At 36.4% G+C, this 19,486-nt stretch overlaps 1 protein-coding gene across 1 annotated transcript; it reads left to right on the plus strand.

Moving 5' to 3' along the window:
- Positions 1-2,533: 2,533 nt before the first annotated feature.
- cmtm7 (CKLF-like MARVEL transmembrane domain containing 7) lies at positions 2,534-13,380 on the plus strand. The gene is made up of 5 exons (XM_068729945.1): positions 2,534-2,748; positions 4,136-4,312; positions 4,752-4,850; positions 5,881-5,962; positions 6,562-13,380. The coding sequence occupies exons 1-5, from the start codon at positions 2,635-2,637 to the stop codon at positions 6,573-6,575; spliced, it is 486 nt and encodes a 161-aa protein (XP_068586046.1). The 5' UTR covers positions 2,534-2,634; the 3' UTR covers positions 6,576-13,380.
- Positions 13,381-19,486: the final 6,106 nt, after the last annotated feature.

A 19,486-nucleotide genomic window follows, 5' to 3' on the forward strand; every position in this document is an offset into this window, starting at 1 on the left:
TGAAAATACTCCACTACTAGTACAAATCCTGCATCCAAAACCTTAATGAAGTAAAAGTCTGTAAATGTAGTGAAAGGACAGGAAGGGGATGAAAAACTGTCATTTGGAGAACAAGAACTAGATGAACAAGATGAAGGGTAGTAAGTGTAAAGTAGTAGAAACATGGAAATACTCAAGTAAAGTACTTGAATGTGTACTTCAGTGCGGTACTTGAGTAAATGTACCGCTGATTTTAAAATTCTTCTGCTGAGTTTTATCTGAAGGCTCAACTTCGAGTTTTAGTTCAGAAACTGCTGCAGGTTTCACTTCCTGTGCGTGTGTGTGTGTGTGTGTGCGTGTGTGTGTGTGTGTGTGTGTGTGTCACCACTTTGTGGCCACAGGATGTTGTTGGAGGTGTGAAGTGCTGCTCTCCGTCAGCCTGCATGCTCTCTACGTTTCAGGAGAGCTCTACGTTTATGACCTTCAGATTTGTCATAAGAACATAGATGAGTTGGATAGAGTTCAGTGACTACGACTCCCATGAGGCCTTGCTGTTCTCTCCTCCAGTTCAGTCAGTAAATTATTCACCAGAGCAGTTTTAGTGAAACATTCAGAATCATCCAGCTGCTCAGAACCGTGACTCCTCGTATTTCAGCAGATCATCTTTAATAAACACATATTTAATCAGAAACACTGATAAACAATCAAACAATCAAACTTCCATTTATTCTGCGACTAACAAACATTTCTCTGTCTGTATCCTTTAAAAACAAATGATATCAATGTGAGTAACGACGTCATTTCAAAACCTACAATCACTTATCTTCTCCTTCTCCTCCTTCTCCTTCTTCTCCTTCTTCTTCTTCAACCATGAGCTCAGTCACATGTACAGTATGTCTGATTCATCCTCTGGGGAACATGAACGATGAACCACGTTTCATCTCAATCCATCCAGTAATAATAATAGTCAAAATGTGAGCGTGTTCAGTGTGTGTTCAGTGTGTATTAGTTGTGTGTTTAGTGTGTATTAAGTGTGTATTAGTTGTGTGTTTATTGTGTATTAGTTGTGTATTAATCGTGTATTAGTTGTGTATTAAGAGAACATTTGTGTGTTTAGTTGTGTATTAGTCGTGTGTTTAGAGAACATTTGTGTGTTTAGTGTGTATTTAACGTGTATTAGTTGTGTATTAAGAGAACATTTGTGTGTTTAGTGTGTATTTAACGTGTATTTAACGTGTATTAGTTGTGTATTAAGAGAACATTCGTGTGTTTGGGTCTCTGGAAGCTTTCAGTGCTGCAGTGTTTCCTGACAGAGACCACGCCTCCTCAGAGCTGTCATCACTCACACATTCCACCAAAATAAAACCAGGAGACACCGGATGTGTGCTTCAAAATAAAGGCACCAAAACACAACAACAAAAACAAGACAGCGTCGGTCTGTGAAACTGCGTTGTTAATGTAAAAACGTATTAAAATTTATTTTTTAAATATATACAGTATATTCCTATATGTGTAAGAAACACATATATATATATAAACTGTATATTCATAATATTTTATCATTTCATTTGCATATCAATAATAATGATAATGTTGATAATAAAAATATTAATTAACTTTATTTGTACAGAACTTTTAAATATAATAAAATAAATACTGGCTATATATATTATAATGAAACACAAATACTCAGAAAAATACGACAACAAAAATATTACATTCTTACATTTCATCATTCCCCCCACCATTCAAATACACACGATGTACACAAAGATGTACTTGAACCTGTCAGATTGACAGTGTTGTATCTGAAATGATCTCTACAGGCTTCTTGTCTGAGATCAATAGAGTTTTATTTTGAAAGTGTGAATCTGAAGCTGATTCATGAAAAGTTTCATGTTTATGATTTTTAATCTGATAACATGAACTATAGAAACGTTTAACAGGCTTTAAAACATGTAAGTAAATACATGTCGTAAAAGCTGGATTTGAGAATATTAAAGGACATGAAGATAAAGCACTGAAAGGAGTTGAAGTGGTAGTTAAAGAAAGGAAGCGTTCATTGTGAGTCAAACTGTGTTTGCTCTCAAATAATTCTGCATTATTTGACACCGTCAAGTTAAATAAAATGATGACTATAATACATTCCAGATGACATGAATGCAGCAGTGATCTGGTGGTAAAGAAACATGAATTGTTACAGTATTTTCAAAATACAATAATAACGTTGCAGCTGAAATAACAAAAAAAATATTTTCCTCACATAAATCTGATGTTTTATTTTCGAGATTTTCACCTAAAAGTGCAATACTGTTTATTATTATTATTATTATCATTATTAATAATGTTTTTTTATAATTATATATGTATATATTTTATTTCCGAATGAAGTTTTGGAAGAAATCTAGTAAGTGTAGTACTTTATTTATTTTTATATACTTTAAATGTATCATTTAATTGATTAGACAACGTTTTGAGATCGTCTTTTATTGTGAAATCGCATGCCGGAAGTGGCCGTGTTTCTCCGGTTCTCTTGACACGGGTGTAACGCACCGACAGACGGGCTGTTCCCACTTCTGCTGCAGTTTTTTGTAACTCGTGTAAATATACTGAAATACTCCCGAGCTGTTCACCGGAGCCGTCTACCGTTAAAACATGTCGCACACCGTCATCACGACCACGACCACGACGACCAGGACGTCCGGTGACGGAGTCCTGAACCTGGGCTACACCCGGACCATCCCGGGACTGCTGAAGATCGGGCAGATGGTGAGAAACCCGTTTACCGGACGTTACCGGACTGTGTTCACACCGACTCTACCGGGAGGTCGGAGCTCACGTTCACCGTTAAACCCACGGTTATTAGGAGTCTGGTGGTTATTCATGTTTACATTCAACCACGTGACACACTGACGTAAAAAACGGTACTGCTGTGCAGCGGTGGAAAGTAACGAAGTACAACTACTCAAGTACAAAACTTACTATTAGACAATTATATATATGTACATGTGAATATATGTATTTATATATATATGTATATAAATACATATACTACATATATATACACATACATACACATATATATATATATATATGTGTGTGTGTGTGTTTTAAATGCTGCATTCCAGATAATGTAACTATATAAATATATATTTATAAAAAATATATATTTATATATACATATATATTTATATATAAATATATATTTATAGATAAAAAATAATATATATATATATATATAAATACAATGTATATATATAAAAAACGACAAAAAATATGATATGACTTACCTTATATATTTATATATGTATTTATATACATATATGTAAGGTAAGTATATATATATATATATAAATATTTATATATATTTATTTATATATATATATATTTATATATATAAAGATAATGCAACTATATAACTATATAAATATATATATTTACATTACATATATTTATATATATATATATATATATAAAGATAAAGTAACTATATAAATATATATATATTTATATAGTTACTTTACTCACATGAAGCATTGTATCCACATTACTGTTCATGATTTATTGTTTTTAAATCTCTATAAATATTTAGTGAAAGCACCAATATTCAACCTACAATACTGTTGCAGTATATTGATGTATAATATAACATATATATATATATAATATAATATATATATATATAGTATATTGATTTATCGTCGATATTGTGATTTACTGCGCGTCACACAGCCCATAAATAAACATAAATCAAAGCTTTAATGAGCCATAATAACATCCCATAATATTATCGTGAATCTATGTGACCCTCCTAAATACGAGACGCGTCCTAACGTTCACAATATTGATATTCATGAGTACCCTGACGTCTGTCTTCAGAGACACGTCCTCAGTGTGTGTTACTGTCTCTGACGTCTGTCTTCAGAGACACGTCCTCAGTGTGTGTTACTGTCTCTGACGTCTGTCTTCAGAGACACGTCCTCAGTGTGTGTTACTGTCTCTGACGTCTGTTTTCAGAGACACGTCCTCAGTGTGTGTTACTGTCTCTGACGTCTGTCTTCAGAGACACGTCCTCAGTGTGTGTTGCTGTCCCCAGCAGGTTGAATGCTTTCAGAGTGTCAGAAGGTGTGGAACATGACGTCTTGTCTCCTCTCAGATCGCTCTGCTCGTGGCCTTCCTCTGCGTCCGCTGTGCTCACGGTTGGCCCAGCTGGGCGGCGTTCCAATACTTCGAGGTGGTGACGCTGTGGTTCCTCGTCGCCTTCCTCATCTTCTTCCTCATGCACCTCTTCAGGCTGCAGGCCAAGATGCCGTGCATCAACTGGCCGCTGACGGTGAGCAGGAATATAAACACAGCGACGCTCTTCATGAAACCGTCTGCATGTTGATCTCCTGCTGTACCTGAACAGGACTTCTCTTTAGGGTTGATCAGGAAGGAAGGAAGTATCACTTTGAGGGTATATATCGACTCAGATGAACTTCACACGTACACACAGAGATGATTCTGGTGTGGGTCTGGGCGCGTACTCTGCCTCCGATTGGATGTACCCTTCCAGGCGTCGCTAACCGTTAGCTTAGCTATGATGCTAACCGGCGCTATGAACGAGACCGGCCCGGGAGCAGAGTTCTCCTTCCCGTAGACCGGGAACGGCCTTTTATTATGCCTTTTGAACACATTTATGTCTCAACACTTTTTTTAATCATAAAGATAAATATTGTGTTATTGTTATTATATATCCGAGTCTTTTATAAAACCCTCGTCTGCTGTTTCAGGAGTTCTTTCATTACTCCGTCGGGACCGTCCTCATCGTCATCGCCTCCATCGTCGCTGCAGTGAAGAGCGGAGGAGTTTCAGCGCTGGTGGCCGGATCGGTACGTTAAAAAGACTCACGACGAGGGAAACCTGCATTCCCTCTGGTGTCCACCAGGGGGCGACTCCTCTGGTGTATAAATATGTCCAAATATGGTCACCTCCCTTCATTTGTTACAAACTAAACAACAAAGAAGGGTGAAGTCACGACGCCTACGTCTTCTTCTTATGAACACTTTATTTTAAGACTTCTCTCACAACAAGGAATGAAATAAGAAACTTTACTTCAGTGTCCTTCCTTCCTTTCGCCCTTCCTTCCAATTTTCCCTCCTTTCCTTCCTTCTTCCATCCTTCCTTATCTCCATCCTTTGTTCTTTACTTCCCTTGATCCTTTTTTCCATCCTTCTATCCTACCTCGTCTCCTCTATTCTTCCCTCCTCCCTTTCTTCCTTCCATCTTTCCTTTCTCCGTTCCAATTTTCCATCCTTCCTTCCTCCCTTCCATTCTTCCCTCCATCTTTTATTCTTCCTTTCCCTCCCTCCTTCTTTCCTTCCTTCCCTCCCTCCATCCTTCATTTATTTCTCCCTTCCTTCTCTCCATCCTCCATTCATTCCTTCCTTCCCTCCTTAACTCCTCCCTCCCTTCCATCATTCTATCCTTCTTCCATCTCCTCATTCTTGCCTCCATCCTTAATTCTTCCTTCCCTCCTTCTTTCCTTCCCTCCCTTCATCCTTCATTTGTTTCTCCCTTCCTTCTCTCCATCCACCTTTCATTCTTTCCTTCCCGCACAACTCCTCCCTCTTTTCCCTCCTTCCCTTGCCACTCCTTTCCTTCTCTCCATCCTCCCTTCCTTCCCTCTCTCCATCTTCCATTCCTCCTTTCCCTCCATTCATTCCTCCTTCCCTTCCCTCCTCCCCTTGCCCCTCCCTTTCTTCCCTCCATCTTTTATTTCTTCTTTACCTCCCTCCTCCATTCATTCCTCCCTCCCCTCCTTCCCTCCTCTCCTCGCCCCTCCCTTCCTTCCCTCAGTCTAAAGTGGACGGTGACGTTCATGCTAGCATGCTAGCATGCTAACCTGTTGTGTGTCTGCAGGTGTTTGGCTTCATAGCGACGTTCCTGATGGCCGTTAGTTTGTGGACGTCTTACAGTGTGACCTGTGGCTCCCATCAGACCGGTACGTCTGCTCTTATCAATGTATATTTTATTATATTTTATATTTAATGTGTTGACTCTGTTGGTTTCAGTGAGGAATGCTATCAATGCTAACGCTAATCAACAGCAGAACATCAGATTATCTGTGTTTCATAACAGGAAGTGATCATCAGTCATGCGATTCACATGATGGAGACTTTTACTGCAGTGAAGAGAAGGAGACTTTAGTGTCTCCTTCTCTTCTCAATCTTCCCTTCATCACTTTTTCCTTTGTGATGTTTTTCCTCCCTCCATTCCTCTTATCTCCTGCACCCTTCAACCCTTCCTATCTGCCACCCTTCTCTCTTTCTTCCTACCTTGTATCTTTTCTTCCTCTATCACTCCTTCCTCTTTCCTTTCTATTTCTTACCTTCTACCCATCCCTCCCTCCCTTCTTGCCCTCCCTCTTCCCTTCTTTTTTCCTGCCATTCTTCCCTCCATCCTCCTTACATCTTTCTATTCTCCGTTCTTCATTTCTCCTTTCCTCCTTCCATCCTTCATTCCCTCCTCTCTCTCTTCCATCCTTCCCTCATCCCTTACATTCTTCCTTCTCTCCATCCTCCCATCCTCCCTTCCCTCCAGGTGCAGTAGTGTAAGAAGTGATCCTTCATGAAGGAGCCAGTTGTGCTGTGACGGCAGTTTGCTGTGTCCTGGTTTCTGCCTAGCAACCACCTGGATAATCAACCTGATTGGATTAGAACTCATTCTACAGAGGTAATGCAACAGCTGATCCAGGACCAGCTGTTGCTTTACAGTAAACAATAGTTATTACTCCAGAAAACATTAACTTTCCTCTCAGACTTCTAAAGTCACATTTAAACCATCAATGTATCAACAGATGATGTTTTTAATTTTCCTGCTTGTCAAGTATTTAGAGAAGCTATTTTAGACAAGTTGAAGCAGCGTGAGCTCTAAAAGAACAGCGCCCTCTTCCTGTTGTGTGCCATAAAAAAACTAAAAACAATCAAGAAGATTTTCTCGCCAAAATGAGCCGCAGTCGCGCGTCACCTCTTCTTCGGTGGTTTACAGTAACTAGCTTGATTTGCTCGATTCCTGATCAAATGTTTCATCCATTCCAACTTTTTTTATTCTACTTTTTAAATTCCTAAAGCTAATCGCAGTCTGGACCACGAACGCATTAATCTCTTTTTTAATAAAATCCCTTTTCTTAAATGCCCACCAATGACATGATGCACAGTAAAGCCCCGTTAGCCTGCTATGCTAAGCACACAAAACTGATCATTATTCTAGTGTGCTAACAAACATTAACAAGCCAATGTTTTCACAGGAAATAACGTGCATGCTAATGACATAACTCAGGGGCTAATGTGTGCTAAAAACTATAAAACCAGTAGCATGCTAACGGATTCTGTGAATTGAAACAAAAGTCAACATTAGCATGCTAACAATGCAAACAAACGCAAAAATCAAGGACAAATCTGTCTATAATCATATGATAAATGTGGTCATGATATATATTTTTCCTATTGTCAACAAATGTGCAGAACCAAACCAACAATTAATTAATCTGCTTACAGGTTTATACCAAAATACTCACTAGAGTACTAAATATGGATTAATCCACTGCTGAAAATAGTCCCCAATAAAAAATGTGCTATTTGTCTGATTTAAAAACTCTAGCTGTTTTTGGAAATAACTGATAGAACTATTTGTGTTTTTAAAGATTTACGTCTTCTGTAGGAACCAATGGGCTTTGAGCTGAGACAGGAAGTCAAGATTTTAATCTGCACATAAGATTTGTTGACAATAAAAAACAAAAAACACCAACAATATCCTTCAAACAGACTGTTTTTAAAAATAAAGTGCACCATTGATTTGAGATGTTAATGGTAACATTGTATTCTTTATCTGGGTGTGAAGCTTCACATTAACTTCCACTAAATCACTCAGCAGTCATGAGTTCATTATCAAAGGACGCCATCTATTACAGTTTCACTACAACATGCGGTCCCGTGTTTCTCACAGACGGGACATTCACGACTGTCCTTGGTGCTTTAAAAAAAAAAAAAAAAAAAACGAACAAAAAACTGTTAAATGTTGAATTTAAATTCAATCTGAATTTTCAGAAAGCACATCAGCAGCAGTTAGAATTGATGCCAAAAAAAGACTTCAACTAATAATGTGGTTATGATTTCTATGGAGCCTGTCGGGGGCCAAATGGTAAAAACAAATTGCTGGAAATCTGTTTGCACAGATTAATACATTTAACGCACATATTAATTAAACACAGGAACAGATTGATAAAGTTTATCAAAAAATATATACATATTTATAAAGAAAACATGGATTTTGTATAGATTGGTACGTACACATGGATTAATGATTTATCAAACACACATAGTTTAATAAATTGTATGTATTTATTGATAAAACGTCCACAACGGTAAATACATGATTATGTACGGATTGATAAAATGGATTAAAAATGTACACACAGATCAATAAAACATTGCGCAGATTAATTATATACAACATAAAGATAAAGATAAGATTAAGACATGGCTACGGATTAATAAAACCAACACACCGATTAGTAAATGTACAAATGGATTAATAAACCGTGATAAAATAATAAAATATACGTGTGGAACAGTTATAGATGAATTTAAACACATATGTGAGTCATTTAATTGTACGTAGGCCTACAGATTAATCAGAAATCTGCACAGATAATATGAAAAATACTGAAGTATGCATCTGGCACTCAGATTGAATGGCAACACTATCATTGATTTGGAAAAGCTTTATTTGTCATACCAGTTGAATGAAAGCACAATAACTAATAACTGGCGTCAGAAAAATAGTGAAAAACTTTAAATATCCAGCGTAGAAAACAATTAAGAGTCACTTTGACTGTTAAAGCACAAAATATCTCACTTTATCCTCACACGTTGACTTTGATTTATCGATCTGTGCTCTTTATTTGGTGAGCGTTAACACTTTATTAATCTATGTGCACAGATTTCCTCATCGTATGGTCCTCCAGCTCCGTAGATTTGTGACCAATCAGAGTATCTGAACACAAATGGTTCAAAGTAGTGGATTAAAATGCAGTTTGTCTTTTAGTTCTACAAACATTCCTGATGGACTGAACTTTTGATCGCTAAGTGACGAAGCGCACTGCTGCAGACATTAAAATGATGTTCTAACCGTGTTACGTAACCTATAGCTAGCAGGTTAGCTATAGCTAGTTGGCTAACGAAAGTTTAGCTAACTAGTTCACTTCAAATTAAGAGGGAAGTTTCATCGATTGAAGATCGATAGAAAGGACTGATCAGGTCTTAATATGCTATCCAAGCAACAACTTTGAAACACTGAAATATGTGTTTAAAATGATTTTGCTAATATTAATTCTGTGCTAGCATTAGCTAACAAGCTAATTCTAGTCTAACATTGTTGATAATATCAACGCAGGCTTGTTTGTTAGCCACGATAACTATTTTTACTTCATTTTCTTTTAAACGGAATTACCAGTAAGTCAGCAACTACTCATTTTAACATTTATCTAGTTCAGGATGTTAGATGACCCACAAACATATTGAACTGTTAATTAGACTTCTTTCATGCTCTTAATGTTCACCAGTTAAAAGGAAACGTTGTGGTTTAACTCAACCAATCAAATTATTTCTGCAGCTGCAGCGGTTCTACCTCTGGACTAATGTTTGTAGAATTAAAAAATCATGTTTAAATTAAATCGAGCGCGGCCTGTGATCGAGTGGGGAAACCTTCCTGCCATTTCTTCAAACAAAAAAACTCTGGATGATGTGAAGCTGAACTCTGCTTTCACGTCAGAGACGTTCAACCCTCAGATTACTGCCTTACTGTTGATCAGATGCCAAAAAAAATCTTAATGCGATGCTTTCGGATTTTTACACTGAATGTGTTACGTTTCCTCTGAAGCAGCTCCGAGTGAAGAATTGAAGGATTCTTGTCTAATCTAATTACAATCGAATGTTTCACTCTGACTATAAACCGTGTGGAAGTTTAGGCTTACGGGACAAAAATTACAATGCGTTTAAACACAGATTATTGTCTTACTTCTGGTGCGTCTCTTAAAGCCCTACGCACTGTGTGATAACGCCGATATAACAGTTTCACACTGTGAGCTACGTGGAATAAGATCTAAGTTGTAGCACGTCAGATGAAAGTAGAACAAAAAAATGCTGAATATAAATTAAATAATTAAAATAAATTATCGAAACCCTAAACTATGCTGTATAATTCATGCTGTTCATTTGCTGCTGACAGTGATAAGCTTAAGTTACTGGAAATCAGTTTCACAACGTTAGCATTTTACAACGTTAGCAGTAAGACTTACTTTTTATTATTTTTTTAAACGTCTTCAATCAATGATGCTTAATCCAAAAATGTTTCCATGGATTATTCTTAGGATAGTTTGATTCAACAGAAATACGTGAAATGATCACGGCCTCTTAACAGCGCATTTAATGGTGATAGCACGTCCGTGTTAAAACTAGAGAAACAATTTAGTACCGACAAAAGTAAGTTTTTAGGGTTTAGGCAACAAAACTACTTGGTTAGGGTTAGGAAAGAAAAGCTCATGGTTTTGGGTTAAAATAGTTACATTTGTTCATTTGTAGCCCACTAAATTAAAAATAACTCAAAAGTTGACTGTTGGTTTTTACGCGGGACACAAACACCGGTGAAAGTCCCGTGTTTTGACTCATTTGTCCACACTGACCTCCTCCCTACTCGGACTTCAATTGAACCAGAAAAAATAATATTGTCGACCACGACAAAAGAATCCAAATTGACCTCCCATTGGTTTTGTTTCCACGGTGCCGGCACAGAATTTTAACACAGTACTTGTGCTTGGTGATAATTCAGTGTGATAATTTATAGTTTTACATTGGAATCATACATCGAGATATCGCGATGCACAATGACCTGGATAATTAATTAATAATTGACAATAAGCACATTCTAACTCAATATTCTCAGAAAATCATATTATTTTTCACTTGATAAGTATTTTAATTCACACAGAATTAAACAAATACATCTATGTGATTATTTCATATCTACCAGAAAAGATGCTACATCTTGATTTGTATATAATATTACGAGAAACCTCCACTTGATACGGTGTTAAGAGGTTTCGTGGTTTCGTGATTGTCCGTTCGGCGCGGCTCGCTAACTTACTATATTTAGCGTAATGAAGAGAAATATTAGAAACTTGCGCTACTAAATTAGACTGAACATAGTTTGGAAGCGGTCGGGTCTTGTTTACCAGGTTTCGTGTGGACCCGTGAAAGCTCACAGCAGCAGTCCTGAATATCTCAAACCGGCGGCTGACGTTGGTGGACGTGTCTCACAGTGTGATCCGAGAAACACCATTTTTGGATTAAGAGCCAAAGATTCCAACACGTCTTCTCTTTGATTGTCAGCTTTTATCACACAGTGTATACGGCTCTTTCACATCTTATTATAGTCACAACTCATCAAAAACTCTTTTCCTACAAAGTTGCTGCATTTTTTTTTTTTACTTTTTGTGATGGTCCAAGATGTTTCACATTATGCTGTTTGTATTTGCTGCTTCACTGTACTGTATTTTATTTTTGGTGTGGACCAGTTTGACATATGAAGGTTTTATTTCATTATAGATGCACTGATAAAAACATCTGCTGATAATTAAATGATCAAATCTAATGTAAATGTAAATTTGGGAATTTGTTAAGTATTACTGGACAAAAATAATCTTTTATCTTTAGTCAGCGTGCTTTGATTTGTTTGAAGATAAATTTTGATATTTGATATACCGAGTTTTTCCATCAATATCTGCCCTGCATACAGTATCGGTATCGAATTTGGGTCATTTTTTTTATTGGTGCATCCATTATTGTTTGACCCTGAAGTTGGGTTTTATATTGCTGCCTGGACGGTTTTAGTGTGGAACCAGAGTGAATTTGTCCGTCAGTCAGTCGGAGTTTGATCAAAGATTCATTCTGACTTCAGGCCGAAAAAAACAAACCAGACTGTTTACATTATTTATTTTGCCGTGGATGTATTTTCTTATTCTCACCGTTGCAAAGTGACCTGATGTACGACTGTTTGTCCACTTGGTAGATACAGTAGGACGGTAACTGGTCTGTGGTTTGATGGCTAATAAATATTGATCCAGTCCTGTCATGAGACACATTATGATCAGTGAAGGACATTTCACGGAAATCTGCTCAGAGACTTTTCAGATAGATTAAAAGTAACAAAGAGAGACAAAGGTCACCTCCGTTAAAACGCAAACCTTCGCAAACCGAAGGCGACGTAGGATTTCTGTCTTGATTCCATCTGGTTTGTATTGACTTTATTAGAACAGACATTTGTATGTTTCAGGGTTAATATAACATTTAAACCCTTAAAAATCAAACCTCAAGGTCCATTCAGTTGCTGTTCTGGACCTTTCAATTGGATCAAACAATCTTCCGATCTTTTCTGAAGACTGTGACGACTTCTGGTCCGTTGCTTGAACATCAAGTTTCAAAGTTCATGCTTGACCTTCAAAACAGCCGTTGAGGAAACAGTTTGAATGGATAAAAGAATCTATCTGCTTAGAGAGATCCTGGTTTAAGGTCTAGACTGAACTTTGAAGCTCAACTTTGGGCACAAAAATACAACAAAACAAAATCACTAAAAAGCTCTCATTAAAGTCAATAAGTGCCACGTGGAACCAAGATTGATTTTATACACAGTAGTCTGTGTTGATTATAACCTTCTTTGTATATCATGTTTTTTTGTACTTTACACCCATCTAGCATCATTTTTAACACCTTAAAAATAACATTGTGTGCCAGCGATGGTGCAGATGATCTACAACCTCCCAGTGAGTTTGTATTTTCAACATTTTACCCACAATGGATTGTACAAACCTCAAAGTGACTGAAATGTCAGAGTTCTGTGAGATGTCCATTCACGATTCTGGATCAACGCTACTAGCTAATGAGCTAAAACATTTTAAAAAAACGCCAGTATCATCCTGAAAACAGGTGGACTCAGACGCCCTGATAGTTCAGATTATTTAGTTTTTCCTCCAAAGTGCCTTAATGTTCTGTTGACGTATAGATCGGCCTACAGATTAATCTGCTATTTGCAAGCTAAATGGGTCGACTTGGTTTCAGTGAGTAAAATGAACTGAAGACAATGGAACCACATTTAAAATGGCGAGGTGTGTCTTAAGGTTTGTGCTCACGAGGTGGAGAAATGAAGTGCTTTTATTGTGTTTTAGTCCACAGTAGTATTATTATAAGTCACATCATAAAGAGCTCACATTGACTTGTTGTTGTTTTTCTACATTTTTTTAAAAAGTGTGTTTAAACTACAAGTTGTGATTTGTTGCATGTTGTAAATTAAAAGCTCATTGCACCATTCCTGTCTCTAATTTCAAGTTTGTACTGAATGTGACCAAATGGGTTTATGTTGATTCGGTCATAAAACAACATACATATCCAAATATACTCAAAAACTGGGCGAAATAAATAACACAATCCGGCACAAGACAGAAAGTATAAATAGAATAAAACAAACTATAAGTAGAATGTAACACAAGTCACCAAAAATGTAACAATAAAGACTTTTACGTCTACATTTAGGTGTTTATTATCTCAGATATTACACTTTAGTGTACATTTTCATCTTAATTTGATCTTCCTTTTTCCTTTAATATAAAAGTTAATAAAACTATCACTTATCTTGAGTAAAGCTGCAGTTAAAATAAATCCAAAATAACTTTAGACCAATTTTCACTAACTATAAAATCAGAAATATGTTACTGTGGTTTGGCTTTGCTTCATAGCTCCAAATATAATTCCAAATATAATAGATTTAGTCTTTACTAAATGTAGTTTTTTTTAGTGTAATATTGAACTTGCTAACAAAGCTTAATCGTCAGCGTACAGGAACAACTCCCAATTTGTAATATTTACATATAAGTAGAAAGAACAAGGGTCCAAAGATTGAACCCTGTGGAGCTCCACATGTGACGTAACATTTCTATCTCCAAACTAAATATTGAGGTCTTAAAAACGGTATAAAGGACGTCTCTTTTACAACAGATGAATGAAGTTGTTCCTTCTGCATTTACCATCACTGATGTTTGAACCAAACAGAAAGAATGAAGCAACGTGTTTCATAACTTAAATGGATTCATCAGGGAATTCAAATCTTAAAAAGTCTTTCAATTTATTTAATTTTATTTGAAATTGGATGTTCAGTATGTCTTTAATGTATTACATTTAATGACAGTAAGGTATTTAATTTGATCATAGGAAGCTGAAATTAATTTATACCCTGTCTATTTTGTGGTCACTTTTTACATTTGGTTAAACTCACAAGATTTTGAGTTGTTTTAACACCAAATTCCAAACTTTTTACAGCTACTTTCCATGAGACTAGAGTACACTCCGATACTGACTCCAGGTTTGAATATGCAGTATTTCTCTCAGTGTTCCAGTTTGTTGGACTCACACAGAAGTACTCTGTGATTATTTACAGTCGCGGTCACAAGAACATACATTATCGCAGCTGATGGAAACAAACATCACCACTCTCCTTGTGTTTACAGTCAGTGTTGATGTGCAGAGACAAATATAGACTTCACTCAGAGAGGACGGTCTTAATGGGACACTTACTTGTGTGTGTAATACACTGCATGTTCATACAAATCAATTTAAACGCAAAAACACTGCAAATAGCATATCTAAAAATGAAAAAATCACAAAGAAATCAGTAAATACATGGTAGAGATGAGAAGGAATTGTTGCGATAACTGTTTAAATCACACAATATATTAGCAATGTGATGCTAAAAGGAGACATTTTGTCACTCAAGATTTTGTATAAATTTCATGAAAAATAGGCCCATTGATCTCGTTTTGAAGTTATAAAAATAATAAATGCCTCAAAATGATCAATTAAGTTCCTCAAAGTTTTAAAAAATTGTCTTTTGGTTATTTGTTATATTGCTCTAATATAATTTGTTACTGTTTACTGATGATGTAGAAGTATTAAATAAATCACAAGTTTCAGGGGTGAGACTTTGATAAAAGTAAATGTTCACTGTTGAGACTACTGTGACACACACACACACACACACACACACTGCAGAGAGAGTGTGTGTGTGTGTGTGTGTGTGTGTGTGGCTGAAGGAGGGGAGTGCATGATGGGAAGTATGAGTCATGGCTGCCTCTCGAGGCCGCTTCATTTCCTGAACTCAGCAGCTGCTCTGCTGCTCCCACATCAACAGAACCTTCTAATATGAACTTGATATGATACGAATGTTTGTACAGATATTAGATCATATATATTTAAACACAACAGAAATAATTCTCCACCTGTCAATCACTGTGTAGCCCCGCCCCTAAATCACCCCCTGCTTTCTGGTCTGTTTGACTCTAAATGGAGCATAATGTACTAAATGAACATCATGCTGTATTGAAGAAGACTGTAAACTAGAGATTGAGACCATAAACTCATGTTTACAATGTTTACTGAGGGAATAAATCAAGAGAGAAGTAGAGTCATTTTAGACTAGACTTCTATACAACCAGAGGAGTCGCCCCCTGGTGGACACCAGAGAGATTGCAGCACAAAACGTGAATCAGAAGATCAAATATTGACACTGATTTTCTTCACAGAACTGTTTCCAAATCAAATCATCAGTTTGAATGAAACCTCTTGGGCCCGAGCGCCCCCGCCGGTGGGGGCGACGCATTCATCCATAAAGTCATGCACTCATAACGTGCACTCATCAGTAAGGAGTAGGATGACGTCATAGCTGCTCAAACTGCAGCTCCTGCGCTACAAAGTCATCTCAGCTGTTTGTACAAACTCCAAACACAACATGTGACAAAGATACGTATAATACCAAGAATCACAATCCATACAGCGCCCCCTAGGCAGACCCACTCCACACATTTATGCCAAGAACGTTTTGAAAAATTCATTCAATGCTAACAGCCGTTAGCTCCGGAGATCGCTCGCGCCATGTTGTTCACATTCCGCTACGACACAGCCTCTTAGTTTTACTTACAAAACAAAGCCTCATAATCATAAACCACATCATAAACCAGCTCCTTACTTTGAGATGTTCTGCAGCAAAACAAAAAATGAATCCGTTCATGTTTACTGTCCATCTGTTCACCGGACATCACCTGTGTGGATTCAAAGCTGGCGCTGCCGTCGTGTGTCTCGTGCGCGGAAGGGGCGGGGTTATACGTCTCAGCAAATCAGATTTGAGAAATTTGACACTCGGGTAGTTTTTATTTTATGATTGGCTAACGGATTCTGTCAATCAAAGTCACGTTAGGTTGTTTCAACAGAGCAGGCTGTGACGTGTCTATGGAACGTTCATTGGGTCAAATCGGCCCTTCACACGGTCTGAAAGGCTTTGGAGAGTAAAAAAACTGGAATTCAGACGATAGAATCCCATGGATGACAAACATGAACAGTCTCAGAGAGGATCCAGGCTCTCAACATGATGCCAAACTGCTGCATATGGACAGATTGAACCATGAAACGTCGCCACCTGCTGGACAAAACCCTCAGTTACAACAAATATGTGATATATTTCATTTTAAAACATGTACATTATTAAAATGTTTATAAATGATATCTTTTTAAAACAAGAAGATAAAGTTATGATAAACAAAGACAAATATGAAACAGCTCTGGTATGTATGGAGGGGCAATCACTTAAAATAATAATAATAAGTTTGAACACAACAATGTGTGAAGGTGAAGTATAGTGAAATATTTCTTAAAGGGAAGTTAGACGTTTTTAATATTCAACGATGAAGGTCTTTATTAGAGGTAAAATGACTATTAGGTGATAAAACATTTACTACTATGTGGATTCATTCAACATTAAGTTGTTTTTTAAACAAAACTCGACTGAAAAAAATAATATTTTTGGAGGATTGTTTTATAAAAGGAGCTTAAAACATCAACTGCAGCTTTAGGGGATTTTATATAAAAACATTTTATAGATGATCAATGTTTGTAATTAACTGGCAGATTAATCAATAATGAATAAAAATGTATTGTTTCCACGGAAAGAAAATATCACATTGACATAATAATTAACGTCAGAAGGAAAATATTAAGAAACGCTCCTTTAAGTGTTTGCAGGTGACATGATGTATAAGTTTCATGATGTATGAGTTTAATGATGTATAACTTTCATGATATATACACATATATAGATATATGTGATGTATAAGTTTAATGATGTATAAGTTTAATGATGTATAAGTTTCATGATGTATATGTTTAATGATGTATACGTTTCATGATGTATAAGTTTCATGATGTATAAGTTTAATGATGTATAAGTTTCATGATGTATATGTTTAATGATGTATACGTTTCATGATGTATAAGTTTCATGATGTATAAGTTTAATGATGTATAAGTTTCATGATGTATAAGTTTAATGATGTATAAGTTTAATGATGTATAAGTTTAATGATGTATAAGTTTAATGATGTATACGTTTCATGATGTATATGTTTAATGATGTATACGTTTCATGATGTATAAGTTTCATGATGTATAAGTTTAATGATGTATAAGTTTTATGATGTATAAGTTTAATGATGTATACGTTTCATGATGTATACGTTTCATGATGTATAAGTTACATGATATGCACACATATATAGATATATGTGATGTATAAGTTTCATGATGTATAAGTTTCATGATGTATAAGTTACATGATGTATACGTTTCATGATGTATAAGTTTCATGATGTATAAGTTTAATGATGTATACGTTTAATGATGTATAAGTTTCATGATGTATAAGTTTAATGATGTATAAGTTTAATGATGTATAAGTTTAATGATGTATAAATTACATGATATGCACACATATATAGATATATGTGATGTATAAGTTTCTGCATGGTGACGTTCTGGTGATGAGCGTTGTTCTTGTGTTTTGCTTCAGTTCTGCAGTGAGCCACTAGGTGGCAGCATCGACCTGTCGACTCTGATCAATAAGACCTTGTCCAGCTGATCTGAGTCCAATGAGGCAGCATTAAAATGCAACAAACACATTAATATGAGTACAGAAACATCAGATATAAACAGTAAAGTGGATATCTAGAGATTCAATCAACAGTCCATCATGTGTTTCATGAGGATTTTATTGATACTTTTGTCAATTCTCTTTATTACTGAGCAACAACAATAATACGTAAAAAAATGTCAAGATAATTCATATTTTTAATTCACCAAAGACTTATTAGTTTGATTAGTGTGAATGAAAGAACAAGCTTACGTTGATGTGTTACTGTCCTAAAGAGGTCACAGAAGGTCATTGTGTTCCCATGACGTCTCTCAGGTTTAGCGAGCTAACGCTAATGTAGCTAAAGTGGGATTAGCAAGCTAGCTAACTAGCAGACAGCTGGTGAGGTATTCACAGGCCAGACCGTATATATATATATATATATATATATATATATATAGATAGATAGATAGATAGATAGATAGATAGATATAGATATGTGTCTCTCAGTATCACTGTGTATTAACCCTTGTGACATATTCAAACTACTAGTGGTATATAAACATAAACGTCTCAGAGACAGTGTTTCGTGATGACATCATCCAGTCATGTGACCCGTGACGAAGGTGAGCTGAGCTCAGGTGTGTTTGCTCGAGGGCACGTCTGTCAGGAAAACAGACAGACAGGCGTTGTCATCAAACAGACGGTGTCGTCGTCTTTGCCCTTTTCACCGTCTGACAGCAAACGTGGTCTCAGCTGGTCGGTGACCCAAACAGAACTCCTCAGGAACTCCACGAGAGGAAGTTTTATTTTGAAAAACAGCTGTTTTTTGTTCGGATGGTTGTTTTATTTTCAGCAGCAGAAAGTATTTAAGTGCAATTTTGAGGTACTTGTTGAGGTACTATTTTTCCAATAGATGATACTTTATACTTCTACTACATCTGAGAGGTAAATATTTTAATTATACTTTATAAATAATTTGAATTCATTTCATTCAGAATATTAAAGCAAAATATGATCAACCACTAAATGATGACGTATTATTACAGATTAAACTTAGAATACATTTGTATATCATTCTGTAGTGTTTAAATCCCAACATTAATATTGTGTGTGTACTTGATTCACCAACACTCAGACCAAGTTCTGCCCGACGACACATGAAGGATTCCTCAGAGGAGGTCGGAGCAGCTGACCATCTGACGGACGGACCTGGTCACACCCGGACCTTCTGTAGGCAGCCGGCTGAGGCTGCTGCAAAGCATGCTGGGAAGATTGCCGATTGGCTGAAAGTTTTTCGTCTCGGTAGGCGAACACGGTTCTGTCTGAAGCCAGAGGAAACGTTCAGATATTTGTTGTGGCAATGTTTTTTTTACAATTTTATTTATTTTATTTTATTTTACTTGATTTTACTTGATTTTATTTTACTTTATTTCACTTTATTTTATTTTACTTTACTTTACTT

This window comes from Cebidichthys violaceus, unplaced genomic scaffold (assembly GCF_023349555.1).
Source record: "Cebidichthys violaceus isolate CVI_PGR_0920_01 unplaced genomic scaffold, fCebVio1.0.p SCAF_48, whole genome shotgun sequence".
NCBI lineage: Eukaryota > Metazoa > Chordata > Actinopteri > Perciformes > Stichaeidae > Cebidichthys > Cebidichthys violaceus.